The sequence below is a fragment of the Bos taurus genome, chromosome 1 (genome assembly GCF_002263795.3).
Source record: "Bos taurus isolate L1 Dominette 01449 registration number 42190680 breed Hereford chromosome 1, ARS-UCD2.0, whole genome shotgun sequence".
Taxonomy (NCBI): domain Eukaryota; kingdom Metazoa; phylum Chordata; class Mammalia; order Artiodactyla; family Bovidae; genus Bos; species Bos taurus.
The window spans coordinates 136,201,220-136,217,814 of record NC_037328.1 but is presented as its reverse complement, the minus strand read 5'-3'; the positions used below and the strand labels follow the sequence as shown (position 1 = coordinate 136,217,814).

At 39.6% G+C, this 16,595-nt stretch overlaps 1 protein-coding gene across 9 annotated transcripts in view; it reads left to right on the top strand.

Moving 5' to 3' along the window:
• Nucleotides 1-16,595, top strand: part of TMEM108 (transmembrane protein 108) — a 387,669-nt gene that overhangs the window by 201,117 nt on the left and 169,957 nt on the right. For 5 of the 9 annotated variants that reach the window (XM_005201952.5, XM_024979342.2, XM_059878169.1 and 2 more), the window contains one exon: nucleotides 13,990-14,075. In XM_005201952.5, the coding sequence (XP_005202009.1) occupies nucleotides 14,036-14,075 (40 nt within the window). In that variant the 5' untranslated portion in view covers nucleotides 13,990-14,035. 9 annotated transcript variants of the gene reach the window in all.

Here is a 16,595-nt window from a genome sequence, read left to right as displayed (position 1 = left end):
CTCTATACAGTCAGCAAAAACAAGACCAGGAGCTGACTGTGGCTCAGATCATGAACTTCTTATTGCCAAATTCAGACTTAAATTGAAGAAAGTAGGGGAAACCACTAGACCATTCATTCAGTTCAATTCAGTCGCTCAGCCATGTCCAACTCTTTGCAACCCCATGGACTGCAGCAGGCTAGGCCTGGGTGTCCACCACCAACTTGTGGAGTTCACCCAAACCTATGTCCATTGAGTCGGTGATGCCATTCAGCCATCTCATCCTCTGTCGTCCCCTTCTCCTCCCACCTCCTCCCACCTAGACCATTCAGGTATGACCTAAATCAAATCCCTCACAGTTACACAGTGGAAGTGACAAATAGATTCAAGGAATTAGATCTGACAGACAGAGTGCCTGAAGAACTATGGACAGAGGTTTGTGACATTGTATAGGAAGCAGTGATCAAGACCATCCCCAAGAAAAAGAAATACAAAAGGGCAAAATGGTTGTCTGAGGAGGCCTTACAAATAGTTGAGAAAGGAGAGAAGCTAAAGGCAAAGGAGAAAAGGAAAGATATACCCATTTGAATGCAGAATTTCAAAGAATAGCACAGAGAGATAAGAAAGCCTTCCTCAGTGACCAATGCAAAGAAATAGAGGAAAACAGTAGAACGGGAAAGAAGAGATCTCTTCAAGAGAATTAGAGATATCAAGGGAACATTTCATGCAAAGATGGACACAATAAAGGACAGAAGTGGTATGGACCTAACAGAAGAGGTGGCAAGAATACACAGAAGAACTATACAAAAAAGATCATCATGACCCAGATAACCACGATGGTGTAATCACTCACCTAGAGCCAGACATCCTGGAATGTGAAATCAAGTGGGCCTTAGGAAGCATCACTATGAACAAAGCTAGTGGGGGTGATGGAATTCTATCAGAGCTTTTTAAAATTTTAAAAGATGATGCTATTAAAGTGCTGCACTTGATATTTCAGCAAATTTGGAAAGCCCAGCAATGGCCACAGGACTGGAAAAGGTCAATCCTCATTCCAGTTCCCAAGAAGAGCAATAACTAAAAAATGTTCAAGCCACCAAACAATTGCATTCATCTCCCATGATTGTAAGTGATGCTCAAAATCCTGCATACTAAACCATAAACTGCATGACATGAACTGAGAACTTCCAGATGTCCAAGCTAGGTTTAGAAAAGGCAGAGAACTCAGGATCAAAATGCCAACATTTGCTGAATCATAGAGAAAGCAAGGGAATTCCAGAAAAACATTTAGTGTAGTTTTTTGACTGTGTGCTAAAGCCTTTGAATGTGTGGATCATAACTGGAAGACTCTTAAAGAGATGGGAACTCCAAACCATCTTACGTGTCTCCTGGGCAACCTGTGCGCCAGTCAAGAAGCAACAGTTAGAGCCTTATATGAAATAACTGATTGGTTTAAGATTGAGAAAGGAGTTCAACAAGGCTATTTATTGTCACCCTGTTTATTTAACTTATACTTAGAGCACATCATGAGAAATGCCAGGCTGGATGAGTTATAAGATGAAATCAAGATTGCCTAGAGAAATATCAATAACCTCATATATGCAGATGATACTACTCTAATGGCAGAAAGTGAAGAGGAATTAAAGAACCTCTTCTTGAGAATGAAGGAGAATGAAAAAGCTGGCTTAAAACACTAAGCTCATTGCATCTGGCCCTATCACTTCATGGGAAATAGAAGGGGAGAAGGTGGAAGCAGTGACAGATTTCCTCTTCTTGGGCTCTAAAATCACTGTGCATGGTGAGTGAAGCCATGAAATTAGAAAACGATTTTTTCTTGGCAGGAAAGCTATGGCAAAACTAGACAGTATGTTAAAAAGTAAAGACATCACTTTGCCAGCAAAGGTCTGTATAGTCAAGGCTATGGTCCTTCCAGTAGTCACCTACAGTTATAAGAACTGGACCATAAAGAAGGCAGAGCACCAAAGAACTGATGCTTTTGAACTGTGGAGCTAGAGAAGACTCTTGAGAGTCCTTTGGACAGCAAGGAATTCAAACCAGTCAATCTGAAAAGAAATCAACCCTGAATGAATACTCATTGGAAGGACTGATGCTGAAGCTGAAGCTCCAACACTGTAGCCACGTGATGCGAACAGCCAACTCATTGGAAAAGACCTTATGCTGGGAAAGATAGAAGGCAGGAGAAGAGAGCGACAAAAGATGAGATGGCTGGATGGCATCACAGATGCAATGGACATGAGCTTGGGCAAAGTCCAGGAAATGGTGAGGGACAGGGAGGCCTGGCATGCGACATTCCATGGGCTTGGAAAAGAGTTGGACACGACTTGGCAACTGAACAGCAACAAGGATCCCTGGTTCTCCTGGAAGCTTCTCACGGTCCCTGGGGAGTTTGCTTGATTGATCTCTTATGTTCCTCCATAGTTCTAATGTGATATTAGAGTCGGGGTTAGAGCAGCTAGATTCAGTCTTGGTCTCCATCCCTGGCTTATCATAAGAGTCAGCTTGAGAACCTTTTAAAATTGTCCCATCTAAGAACCTGGAATTAGAATTCCTGAGGGAAACATCTAGGAATTTATTTTAAAATAGATTCTGACTATCAGCTTGTTTGGGAAACAGCAGTCTTGGTTCTTCTGGATATTTATTCTGGCCTTTGTGGTCATCAAAACAAGACAGAATTATCAACACAGTTAAATGGTCTGTTTAGTATTTTAGGCCCTCACAAGTGAAATCAACTGTATTGCTTAATTCATGCTTCCTGAAGCAAGGTGTAAAGTTGAGGGAAAAATTGGGGTATAAAGTTCATCAGAAATGCTTGGGATGCCATGGCTTCCCTGTGGACTGAGCTTGTCTGCACAGGCCTTACCTGTGACCTTGATCCATACTCTTCAAGTGATGGCTTCAGCTTTTGGTATTGACCCATCCCACTCTTGCCCACATAATTTTTCATGTCATTATAATTGTTATTCAAACTACACATTCAACAGACTGTATCCTGTGGAATCACTTGACATAAATTATGTATTTTCAAAGATTAAACGAAACCACAAATTAAAATGTCTTCATATGAGCTCAAGCATTAAAGAAGGCTTTGTGTGGATGGAGGTGGGATGGGAGGAGCTAAGGAAGGGGAACAGAGTTTGAGGTTAAAGGTTTATAAATGAAAAATATTGCCTCCAGTATCAGTAAACAAAGGATGACACAGCCATCAAGCCACTACAGCTCCAAAGGAGCTCAGAGACTTCCCTGGTGGCTCAGATGGTAAAGCGTCTGCCCACAATCTGGGAGACCCAGGTTCAACCCCTGGGTTGGGAAGATCCTCTGAAGAAGGAAATGGCAACCCACTCCAGTACTCCTGCCTGGAAAATCCCATGGACAGAGGAGCGTGTTAGGCTGCAGTCCGTGGGGTTGCAAAGAGTCGGACACACTAAGTGACTTCACTTCACTTCAGAATAGAGACAAATGAGTTAGCTTGCCAGGCTACCAAGCCCTCAGCTACTGCAGCTGCCCCAGTGGTACGCCCTGAGGGGTCCAAGGATGGGAAAGAAAAGTATTCTGGCCCCAGATAGCTGAGTTGCATATCAAAGGAATGTTTTCAATGAGCTGAGACTCTTGTGTCTTCCCATTCATGAAGTGAAGTAAAGTGAAGTTGCTTAGTCGTGTCCAACTCTTTGTGACCCCATGGACTGCGGCCTACCATGCTCCTCTGTCCATAGGATTTTCCAGGCAAGAGTACTGGAGTGGGTTGCCATTACCTTCTCCAGAGGATCTTCCCAACCCAGGGATGAACCTGGGTCTGCCGCATTGTAGGCAGACACTTTACCATCTGAGCCACCAGGGAAGTCCTCTTCCCATTCATGGAGAAGCACTAAATCTCCTTAACCTGAGATATCTGGTTTTCTTTAATTAACAGTAATCTTTTGATGTTCCTGCTGTCTCCCCTTTGTTGCAAAAATCATGACTCCTCCCTTATCTCTTTGAACTCAGAGCTATCTGAGAGGCTGCTTCCCAGGCTTGATGTCCTCAGAAAGTCTGCCAAATAAAACATAATTCTCAACTGTTTGATCATACATTATTTTTTTCAGCCAACAAGTCAAAATTAAAATTTGGCAATTGCTATGCTATTATGAATAATTTCACATGCTGAAATATATTGCCCATTCAAATTGTGCATCGTGGGTTTAAATAGTCTTTCCACATGTAAACATTCAGATGACAATTTTGCCTGTTTCATAAGGCCTTCCCTCTCTTTCCATTATAAAAATGTGATGCATCTTTCAGAACAAATGCCTGCTACCCAAAAGAAATACACATTTTTTAGATCCCCAAAGTCAATATCTGAGAATGTTTTTCAGACACTGCAAAAGATAAAAAGAAAAATGCTTGAGTTTACTGTGGATGAGAAATAATCTTTTTCATAAGCTGGTGCAAATGATAGAACATGCTCCTTTAACATTTGGCATTGCTACAGTATCATATAATTCCTTGACTTTGGTATTCAGTCTTTAATATCAAAACTATAAAAAGGGATGTGTAATACATATTCTTCACCTCGCACAAGCACCTTTCTGTCTCCTCAAATGAGATAAGTGGTCTCAATACACTTTAATGCCAGAAGGAGAAGGTCTGTGTCATTCTATATGCCTCAAACTTCTGGTCCTATTTTTATCCTTCTGCTGACTTCAGTGTCTGTGGAGAGCAGAATACCCACCCACAATAGATGCAAATAAAGTCCAGCTGGTCTTGAAGAACATTCAGGCAGTCACCTCTCAGTCCTCCAAGCAGAATCCACATCTTATCAATCAATCCCCTTTTGTAGGCTTTTCCTTAGCAGATGAATAATTTTTGCCCTTTTGTTTTAAATTCTACTGAAATTAAATCTCAGTGGGTCTGTAAACTCCCAGTAGTTTCTTTTCTTTTTCAGAGAAGGAAATATGAAGGGGAGGAGAGGGAAGGAGCTCTACTGAAGGTGTGTTTCATCCTTTGAAGTTTACTGGGCCCCAGGGCTCCTAGAGGACAGAGCTTGGGTGGAAGGTAGAGCTGCATGTCCTCTCTCTCTTCCCAGCCCCCAACAGTCACTGTGCAGGCTCTGCTGCAGGAGAACCCTTATAAGTCAGAAATTCCACAGCCTTGGCCCATATGAATTCATTGCTAATATTTTTTTTTCTTCCATTCTTTTTTTTTATTTTATTTTTTAACTTTACAATATTGTATTGGTTTTGCCATATATCAACATGAATCTGCCACAGGTATACATGTGTTCCCCATCCTGAACCCTCCTCCCTCCTCCCTCCTCGTACCATCCCTCTGGGTCGTCCCAGTGCACCAGCCCCAAGCATCCAGTATCATGCATCGAACCTGGACTGGTGACTCATTTCATCTAAAATTTCTAACCTCTGTTGAAAATTTAGGGAAAAAATTTTGAGAGGATTTTCAGTTTCTTTAAGATAAAAGAAACAAAGAGCTGTTTTTCTGCTGACAAATGGCTGGAGACAAAAAAAAAAAAAAACACTTTTTTTTCTGCTTTCAAGTTCACCATAGTCCCCACTACTTCCTATAAACTAAACTCCCAGACCTGAGGCAAAGCAACAGTCATTGTAATCATGCTCACACTGTTGATCCCAGAGTAGGGTGAGCTAGTTCTTGTGCAAAAATGAGAAAATTTGGAAGAAAGAGTAGGAGGGCTATAAGTTTCAAGAAAAGTGAGAGAGAATATTTCTTTATGGAAGTGAAGGATATTCCTGTGTTTAAAATGCAAACTGTCTCTATCAAAAGAACTTCATATTCTGAAAACACCATTATGACCCAGACCCAACGCTGTGGACACATACACTCATTTGTGACTTTTGGTGTAAGTGAACCTGAGAAACCATCACACTTGCCTTCCTGGGGTAACACAGCAGCTCAGGCCCTGGCCTGACTTACTGAACGTCAGTCCCCGCTATTTTCCTAGTTCTCTCTAACCGCACACGACCGGAAGCAGCATATCTGTACACTAGTAGCTTGACAGAAAAGAAGAGATGCATACAATATATCAAGTACACAGTAACTTCTTTACTTAATTCTCTCAGCAATCCTTTGATTTAGGTGTCAGCCCCATTTACAGATGAGAAAGCTGTGTCTCAGAGAAGTAAAGTAACTTGCCCAAGTTCATGTAGCAAAGCTACTCGGGGGCAGGCCTGCCTCACTCTGTCTCTGAAGCATGGTGCTCCTGCTGCTCATCAAAAAACTTTCCCTGAATTCCTACTTAACACAGAGACATTAGTGTTTATTATGGATTGATAAGGAGCAGCCTGGCTTCCCAGGTGGCACAGTGATAAAGAACCTGCCTGTCAGTGCAAGACACCCAAGAGACAAGTGTTTGATCCCTAGGTCAGAAAGATTCCCTGGAGTAGGAAATGGCAACCCACTCCTGTATTCTTGGCTGGGAAGTCCCATGGACAGAGGAGCCTGGCAGGCTACAGTCGCAGTGAGTCAGACACAACTGAGCAACCGAGCCCACACAGCATAAGAAGCAGTCATGGCAAGAATGTTCTATTTGTATGCTTATCAAGAGATTTGTCTAATGATCTTTTCTTAGATTTTAATGGCAGAATAGGTTTGTATTTCTGAACAAACTAGAGAATGTACTTCTATTTACTCAGCCAAAAAAAAAAAAAAAAAAGCCATGGTGCTAACTGTCCTTTTTGCCTTTATTTTCAAGAAGCTCCAAGGGAGGTGTATGGCCCCAGTGCACCTTGTGGTAAAATGAATTGCCCCCTTTCTCCCTGTGATTCTGGATCTGTCTTTCTGATGCCATTAATGGGCTTTGATTTGTTAGTATTTCTACTGTACAAGTTGTATCTGATAGTGAACTTCCTCAGATCCTTTTTAAGGAAGACAAATGTATAGGTTCTAAATAAGAATCTTAAAGTTCAACTTATCCCCATATAAGTAATCTCTAAAGTCAATTTAAATAAGACACTGGATTTACAGAAGAGGCCCTTTGGGGAATAGCCCAAAAGCTTTTGTATTATGGCTTAAGAGAAGCAAAATTAAGATGGTTGGTGAGCTCTGGCCTGATTTGTTATCTTGCCTTTTGCATGGGTTGTCTCAGTCTTTGCCACAAGCATATCAAGGACTATTCTTATACCTTACAAGAAATGCAAGGATCAGGGAAGTCAAGAATCCAGCTCAAGGTCTCATAGTTGGTAGGTTTGATCTTGAATAAAGACTGATTTCTTGACCAAACAAAAAAACAAAAACACTACTAGGCACATGGAAGACATGAGACGAATTGTTAAATGGCTAAATCAAGGAGTGACCATAATTGATGTGATTATTCCATGAGGACTTTTTAGAAAAGGAAAGTCTTTCTTTTTCATCATCACTCTATTATAATTTTTGTGATGAGAAATATAATGTCTAGAAAGGCCATGAATCTTAGATATCATATAAACTTCAGGGAGACCTGAGTTCAATCCCTGGGTCAGGAAGATCTCCTGGAGAAGGAAATGGTAACCCACTCCAGTATCCTTGCCTAGAACATCCCATGAACAGAGGAGCCTGGTAGGCTACAGTCCGTGGGGTTGCAAAGAGTCAGACGTGGCTGAGTGACTTCACTTTCACTTCACTTTCACTTTCAGCTACCTAATTTTAGAGTATCAGAAATCATGTGCAGAACAAAGTCATTATTTCTACTTATAAAAAGACTATGACTTGGTGTCTGTGTCCCTACCTGGAGGAGAATGCTCCATTCCAAACTTCACAGGCCTGTGATATTAATTGATATATCAGTTCTGCTATTCCTTTTCCCCTCTTTCCCAGAGAGCAAGTATTAGCCATCAGCTTAATCAAATCTTTCTCTGTCCCAAAGAGATGGTGAACTATTATCCTGTTTTATTCAAACTCTACTGTTGGCATGGATTGCTCATCATATTCATTCTTTGCTCCACAAAATATTTTAAAGCTGGTCTCAAATACCATTGATTTTCATTACTCATAGTAGTTATATTCTATAAAGTTGTCATGAATACTGAAGGACTAAATGAGTTAAGACTGAATCTGTGCTCCTAAGGGAAAAATAGGGTTAGGTTCCTATTAGATCTGGTCACATTTTTGTCAACTGATCCATATATAGTCTTGTTTTATATGTGTTTCTGTCTAAAGATGCCTTGTGTAATAGGCACTGTTCATTCATTAACTTTGCACTCACAGTCATAGCACTATAACTCATGCCTGAACAAAGCTTATCTAAGACATGTGTTTTCTCTGTAAAGCTCATCACAGTCTTCTTGCACTTAGGAACACTAGACACCTCAGCACTGTGCTTGGGGGCCATTTCAAACAGAGATGTCAATAAAAAGCACAAAATGCTAAAAAGCATGGCACTAAATTGCCTGTTGAAAGGACACTGTTCACAGTATGAGAGCTGAAACACAAAGACAGAGCACTGCCTCGCTTAACCTCAGTATGGAGCAGGTGTGCTGGGCGGTTCAGATTTTTGCCATTCTGCCCATGTATGCAGACAACTGCTAAAGCACCATGAAGATTGATTTGGGGAAAAATTTAGGGACTTTAAATCTTTCCTTCTTATAAGTTGAACATTTTTATAGTTTTTAACTTTTGTTTTACTTAATTATAGTTTTTACTGAGTAATTTTTTTATGTAATAAAGTTTATCTTTTTCCTTATTGCTTCAAACTTTGACTCAGAGTTAGCAAACCTTCTCTACCCCCAAGTAATAGAAGAATTACTCATATTTCCTTCTAGTATTTGTATTCTTTACTTTTTTTTTACAGTTAAATGTCTACCTTATTTGGAGTTTATGCTGGTATGTGATATTTGGAATGAGTACAATTTTAACTTTATCCATATTGCTCTGCCATTATCTCAAAATGTTTATTTAAAAGTTCATCTTTTTGCTTGCTGATTTAATATTACTGTTCTTATTGTATCATAAATATGCACGTATAATTTGGTATATTCATATGCCAGTTTCAAATTATTTTAAATATAGAGGCTTTTGAGGATGTTTTAATGTCTAGTAGGCCTGGCAGTCCCTCTCTCCCTGGCCCCATCTTCTTGGAATTTTTTTTTTCCAGAATTTTCTTGGGTATTCTTTCTCATTTGTTCTCTATGAACTTGTCTTTTCAAGTCAATTTACATATCAAATGTCAAGAGGTTTTCATTTGGTTCTTTATTACTTCTTCCCTGGGTACGTGGACATTTCTAAAGAGATTTCCCTCCCAAGTCAATAAAATTGATAGAACAGTTTCATTTAACCCAAAAGGAGAGGCAGGGTTCTCTGAGGCTCGCACTTGCTAAGGAGTGATTCGTGTTACTTGCACCCTGTCATCTCCCCTGAGCTCATGATCAGCCAGGTCCCCACCTGTGCCTCTATCTCTGCATGTCTGGTCAGGTGTTTTCATCTTCCTCCTCTCATTTTTCTTTTCTTCGGCCTTTTGGCTATAAAACTCTGTACATTCTTAGGATTAGCTGTCATCATTGGAGCTCCTAAATTATTCCCTGAGGGACTAGATACAATTAATGTTAATACGGTTAATGGTTAATACAATTAATGTGGTTAAAAAGAGGCTTTTGATGAAATCTCACCATGCCTCTCTATCCAGCCAAGGAGCGCAAGTGACCCCAGAGACTCAGTTGAGAAACCATCATTAGAACTCTAAGTGAGTTCAGTTAGGTCACAAAGTAAATATACAAACTCAGTCATTTCCATGTAGAAGCAATTTAGAAAATATAATGGAAATGGAAATTCCATCACCGTGGCAAGAGTACATATAGGTGTAAAATGCCTAGGGATTAACTCGACAAGACTATAGAACTTAAATGAAGAAAAACATAACAAAAGTCCACAGAAGGACCTGAAGATTAGTTTTGAGTAAATAGTAGGTCATATGGTGCTTGTAGTTAGAATAGCCCTGGGTAACCCAGAGGACTCAAGTGTCCCATATTTATGTGCTCAGTTGTTTCTTTGATATTTGAATGACATGACTCTATTCCATCTATTGTGACAAGTCTAACAGTTTCTTGAAAATCTCCAAGCATTTCCAGAGATGATTGAGGGACTTATGTTCCTCTTGATCAACATCAACTACAAATATTTCTGTTCTCCTATTACTTGATTATTCATTTATCTATTCATTTATTTCTTTATTCGCAGCACATTTGTTGCATGCTTACTGGGTCCTGAGCACTCCGAAGATGCCTACCAATCATTGCTTATGGTCCTTGTGGCTCCTATCTCCATTTCCAGTCACTCTTGTCTTAAGACATAGTCTCTTTCATTGCCCAGCTGAGCATCACTAACACAAGGCTGTTTCGTGCAAGACTTTCTGAGGTTTTTGAGGGTCCTAGTGGTGGATAACTGTTGTGGCATAGAGAAGGAGGACAGATGTGGTGTCTAAGTACAAATAGCATAAAACAAAAAGCAATGGAAAATTAAATATTACACATATTAAAGTTTGTGGGAAATTTCTCATTCTATCCTTTATTCTTGTGTCTTACCTACTGCTGTCTTTTGGAATTGCCTGTTCTGCCTCACAGTATCTCTTGTTTATCTCCTCAGCCTCTCTGATTTCTAGACCACTTAATCCCTCTTTTCTAGCCTTTGGGAACTTAAACCTCCTCTTATGTTACCAAAGTCAAAAGTTAAAGTTATTTGCACAGTCATGTAGTCTGCTTGGCTCCTCTGTCCATGGAATTCTCCAGAAAAGAGTACTGGAGTGGGTTGCCATTTCCTTCTCCAGGGGATCTTCCCAACCCAGGGATTGAACCTGGGTCTCCTGCATTGCAGGCAGATTCTTTACCAACTGAACCACTAGGGAAGCCCCCTCTTATATTGTAATGGAGAGCAATTTAACTCTCTCTTTCTCTCCCTCTTACTCAGCTAGATCACACTGGGGGTGGGTTAGCCAAAGAAGTCATTGAGCTATTGTTCCTCCACCCCCTACCCCACCCCACAAAACAAGAGCTCTTCTCTTCCTCTAAAAGGGATTCTTCTGATCTCCAGAGCTACAATCTTTAAAAAATTTAATTCCCTCAGCACACTTGGATTTTGATGAAATCAAGTCTCTCCCAGATTAATAAACAAATAGAAGATAATTTTAATTATAATCCCAATGATTTTTTTTCTGAAATTTAATAAAATTATCTTAAAGTTAATTTGGGGGAGAATAAGCTCAAAGAACAACATCCATCCATGTGTGTTCATTTGTGTCCAACTCTTCGCAGCCCCATGGACTGGAGCCCACCAGGCTCCTCTGTCCATGGAATTCTCCAGGCAAGAATACTGGAGTGGGTTGCCATTTCCTACTCCAGGAGATCTTGTCAACCCAGGGATCAAACCTGGGTCTCTAAAAGGGAAAGTAATGCCGAACTAGTTCTACTAAGAATTTGAGTTAAACAGTACATATTGTTTAATGGGAGAATGAGCAGACAGAGAAGTAAAACATAACACAAAGTTCAGAAACAGATCTAAATGAAATTTTAAAAAATAGCAGAAGAAAATATAGGCAACTATTTATAACTTTTTATGTAATCCTTAATTAAGTAAGGAAGGCCTTTCTAACCATGGTTTTGTGTGTGTGTGTGTATGCATAATTCTTACCAAAAAATAAGAAAAAAACAGCATGCTTTACAACATGAATGAACCTTAAAAACACTATGCTAATTGAAAGAGCCAGGCACAAAAGGCCATATATTCTGTGTGAAAGTTACAGAATTGGCAAACCCATAGTGCAGTAGATTAGTGGTTGCCAGGGACTGGAGAGAGAGGATGTTAGGAAATAACTGCTAATAAACATGGGAATTTCTTTTTAGAGTGATGAAAATGTTCTGGAATTAGGTATTGGTGATGGTTGCACAACTTTTAATATGCTGGTAACCACTAAATTGTCTACTTTCAAGGCTGAATTTTATGATACATTAATTATACTTGAGAAAAAATTTAAGGATAGATCATTTCTACTTGGGGTATCGTAAGAAAAAAAAAAACAGCATACCAGTAGGGAATGATTAAGAAATGTCTTTAAAAAACATTCAGTGACATTTGTTAAAGGTGGCAAGACATACATTATTCAAGACCATATGAATGGATGCAGGGACCATTGCAATGGGATTTTACAGTAAGGGTGAGAGACTGGGCTCCACCCTGAATAAAGCACGGTCAAGTGGGAACAGATAGCCAAGGAGCAGAATGGGAGTCAGTGGGTGGAAAATTACTAAGAGGAAGCACCAGGGTAAGGGGTTTGGCTAAATTGACCAACCAAGCTTACGCTGAAGGTAGGATGGTAGAGTAAATCTGATCAAATATTGAGGGTTTGGGGTGCTGGTTAAATTAATTTAGCAGGGTTCTTGCTAAAACCAGTGTTACCAAATTCAGGTTTGGCTGCTCACCACTCAAAAGCCAGTAATTCCAGAGGCAAGTGTCAGTAGAAAGCAAAGACGCTTTAATCAGAAAATTTGGCAGCCTTGGGGAGGAGGTGGACTCATGTCCAGAGACCAACTCCAAGGATTCTGCTCAGCCATGACAGTTTTTAAAGGGAAAAATGAGGAAAAGAATCTCAGAATTGTCGAGGCAGGAGGTTAGGTTCTGCATCATCTCTACTGAGTGCAGACTGGCTGACTCTCTCTCTCCACATATTACCTTGCCCCCTTGATCTGCCAACAGGATTCCTTAGGGGGCCATTGCAGGGTAGAGAGCTAACCATTCTTTAACTAGTTAATTCTTCACTCTTCTTTTTATCCTGGAGAAGAATTCGCAGGTTAGGCAAGGCATGGTGTGCATTCAGGAGGGCATAAGTCAGGAGTTAAGTTAAATTGCCTAATGATCTTATTCCTACATTAGGTTCTTTAAAGGTTAAAAAGGGAGGAGAAATGGGTAAACAGGAAAGGGGCAAAAGAGCTGCCTTCGCTCGGTTTTACAAGTGCACAGATAGGTCTACGGGAGAAGGCTCAGCACCTAACTAGAGAATCTTTGCCAAATGTGAATTTACAGTCTTTAAAAAGATTAATAAACCTGTAAAATGTGAAAGCAATGAGATGAAATATGTGCCTGTTTACTTGGCAATGATGGTAGGAAAATACAAGTTTCTTTCATTGAGTAGGTTGTAGTCTAATGAAGATTTTCATAATATGGTGTTGGTGAAGGGCATCTCAGCAATGTATTTCAAAAGCCTTAGATTGTGTCCTAGTGATTCTGTTTCTAGGACCTTATCTTGAAAAAAATACTGTGTGCCATTTAGAATAAAGTTGTAAAGTGCAAATTCGCTGGTGGTCCAGTGCTTAGAACTCCACACTTTCACTGCCGAGAGCCTTGAGTTCAAATCCTGGCCAGGGAACTAATACACCATAAGCCAAGAGATACGGCCAAAAGAAAAAAAAATGTAGTAAAGTGTAATAACAACAGAGGAAGATGTTTCTACTGCTAGGGAGAAAAATTAGAATGTATAGCAAAAGAAACCAATAGAAGTGCACACAGGAAAAGCTGAAGAGATAGGTAATTTGTAATTTCTTGTACATTCTTAACTATATTTTGTTTAGCTATATTTTTCAGATATTCTACACTGGAGGTATCTTTTGTAATCGGAAAATAATAGAAAAGTTGTTTAATATAATACAATTTTAAATTGGTGAAGCTTTCAGGGGAGTGTTTTGTTTGGTGAGCAGGATTGCAGAAATGAGATTACAAGTTCCTTATTTCTCCTGTTTCAAAACTAGAGATGCAGGAAAGATGTTTTGGAAGTCCTCAAAATCCCAAGGCCTGATTCTCACCCTCTAGTTGCCCATATGAGTGATGTGTAGTTTCAAAAGCTAATTGATTAATTGATAGTTTTATAACATAGACTATATTGTGGTATATTCACTCCAAGAATTTTTCGCTTCAAATAAGTCATTTTGGGCTTTAACACCAGAGTCATATTGAGTGGAGTTCTTTATGATTATTGACTTGAATGCTGTTTCCCAGATGTAATGATTTTCTTCTCCCATTTCCTAGACAGAATCATGAATAAACTGGAGGACAAGCAGGACCAGATGATACCATGAAGAGAAGTTTACAGGCCCTCTATTGCCAACTGTTAAGTAAGTCGATGTCACTTTTCTTCTGGCCTAGAATAGACCAATGTTATTATTTCACTGGTGCCAGAAGCTCACCCACCTTCTGGAGGAAGACCAGTGTTTGGCTGGTGAAGGAGAACAGTACATTTCCCTCTGCTTCGTCTAGGTACTTGAGTAGCAAGCATTAAGTCATTCTGTTGCCTCAGGCATCAGTTACTGTACATAATTATTGTAGACTTTTATATGATTATTCTAAATTGGCATGTTAAGCACAGTCAATTTGAAAATGAGTATCAAAAGCGTTAATACTCTTGGTTATGTGGCAGAATTTAAAGGGGTTCTGGTATGATCCACTCTGGACTCCTCATGAAGAGGGAATGGTCGGCTGTTAGGATTTAGTTACATAGAACCTATTACCATTCAGTGACTGTACAGCCTTTATTTGGAATAGTTTTGCATAGTTCCATGTGTTCTTGAACAATGAGTGGTGAAGGTTAATTTGTTTAGGTTTGGTGGTGGAATGGCGAGTGTTCGATCATGATTTTCTTGGCACATTGCTCATGTGTTTTGTGGATTGTACCATAAAAGTGCCAGTTGTCACATAGGGATTGTGTGATCTTTGGGACTGGATTGTTACTGAATGAATGTAAAATCTAACACCAGCTGGTGGGTTTGATGTTCAGATTGACACATTTGGGACAACAGTCATTACCCACTCCAGGTCAAACCAAAGCCATTGAATTGGGAAAACTTGAAATTCATTGTGCTTATCTGTTTCTTGCTGAGGTAAATAGAGGACCTAGCTTTCCTAGGCTGAGTGCTCCTTGTTAACTTTTGCCAAGAAAATAACATGAAAAGAGATTGAGACGCAAATCACCAGTCAGCCCTTAGGATTTAGCAGTTCAGGTTATGTTGTATCCCCAATGCAAAGCACTTAATCTACAGGCAGCATTCTGACTGGGTGTTTTAACTGACTCATTTTTGCTATTAAATTCTAATCACTGAAACACAGATCACGTCAGCCTGATTTCAGCCTGGTGGAGCGTCACCAAGAGTTATAGGGACTCTCTCATGTTTTTTCTCCATGTATTTTATAAAGTTTGTTGCTTTTTTTTTTAATGATAAGCTTGCTTATTAGAGAAAGGGCTTTATGGATTGAATTAGCAGTGTCATCAAGGAGTGATTAATTCTGCCTTGATGAGAGAGGGAACATTTGAAAGATAAATAGGATTACACACACACTCAAGAAGGCGAGGCAGTTTTTTATAGTAAAAAGAAACCAGAAGTGAAAAAGACCATAGTTGATTTAGAAGGCAGCAGGTTTGTTGAATTCACCTATGCTGATTATATGCCCCAAAGTTTGCATGGTATTATACGGTCATGATTATACAGTGGAGGTGATGAATAAATTCGGGGGATTAGACCTGGTAGATAGAATTCCTCAAGAACTATGGACAGAGGTTCATAACACTGTACAGGAGGCAGTGACCAAAACCATTCCAGAGAAAAAGAAATGCAAGAAGACAAAGTGGTTGTCTAAAGAGGCTTTACAAGTGGCTGAGGAAAGAAGAGAAGCAAAAGGCAAGAGAGAAAGGCAAAGACATACACAATTGAACGCAGAGTACAGAGAATAGCAAGGAAAGATAAGAAGGCCTTCTTAAATGAACAATACCAAGAAATAGAGGAAAACAGTAGAATGGGAAAGACTAGAGATCTATTCAAGAAAATTGGAGATATCAAGGGAACATTTCATGCAAGAATGGGCATGACAAAGAACAGAACCAATAAGAACCATACAGAAGCAGAAGAGATTAAGAAGAGGTGGCAAGAATACACAGAAGACCTATACAAAAAATGACTTAATGACCTGGATAACCATGACTTAACTTCCATGTACCTCAAATGTAAAATGGGATATGACCACCCCCTACATAAGATGGTATTCAGTGAGGTAATATGACATATAGAACACCTACAATAAATACCTCTTCCCTTATTGGGCCATCCTGTCTGCATGAAAAGGATACAGCCTCCCTAGGAGCTCCTCTGTAACTAACATTTGCATGGGACTTTTTGGTTCACAAAAATGTTTACAGGATTTAATCCTTACAAACCTTATATGGCAAGTGGAACATTGACTATCATTGATCTCATTCTACAGAAGAGAGAGTTGACATGATCAAGGCTGCCTTTCCCAGGTCATGTCACAATTCTTTTTAAAAAAGTAACAATAGAAAGTAAGGAGCATCATCACAAACATTTAAGAATGTGACATTACTGGGGAGGAGCTGAGTTCTGAAGTGACAGATTTGGTCTTTGCCTGGGTGCTGTGTCCTGGAAATTTACTTCATTTTTAAGAAGACCAAGACAATCCTTTTGAGCTTATGAAAGTAAGTTTTTATATACCAATATCTGTTCAAATCAAAGTCATTTGGATACTTACTCAGAGTTAAGGAGTAATGATATTTAGTAAGTTAAGCATTTGCTCTATACACAGGAATCTGTATTTCTTAAATCATACTCTGTACTATTGGTACATCTTGC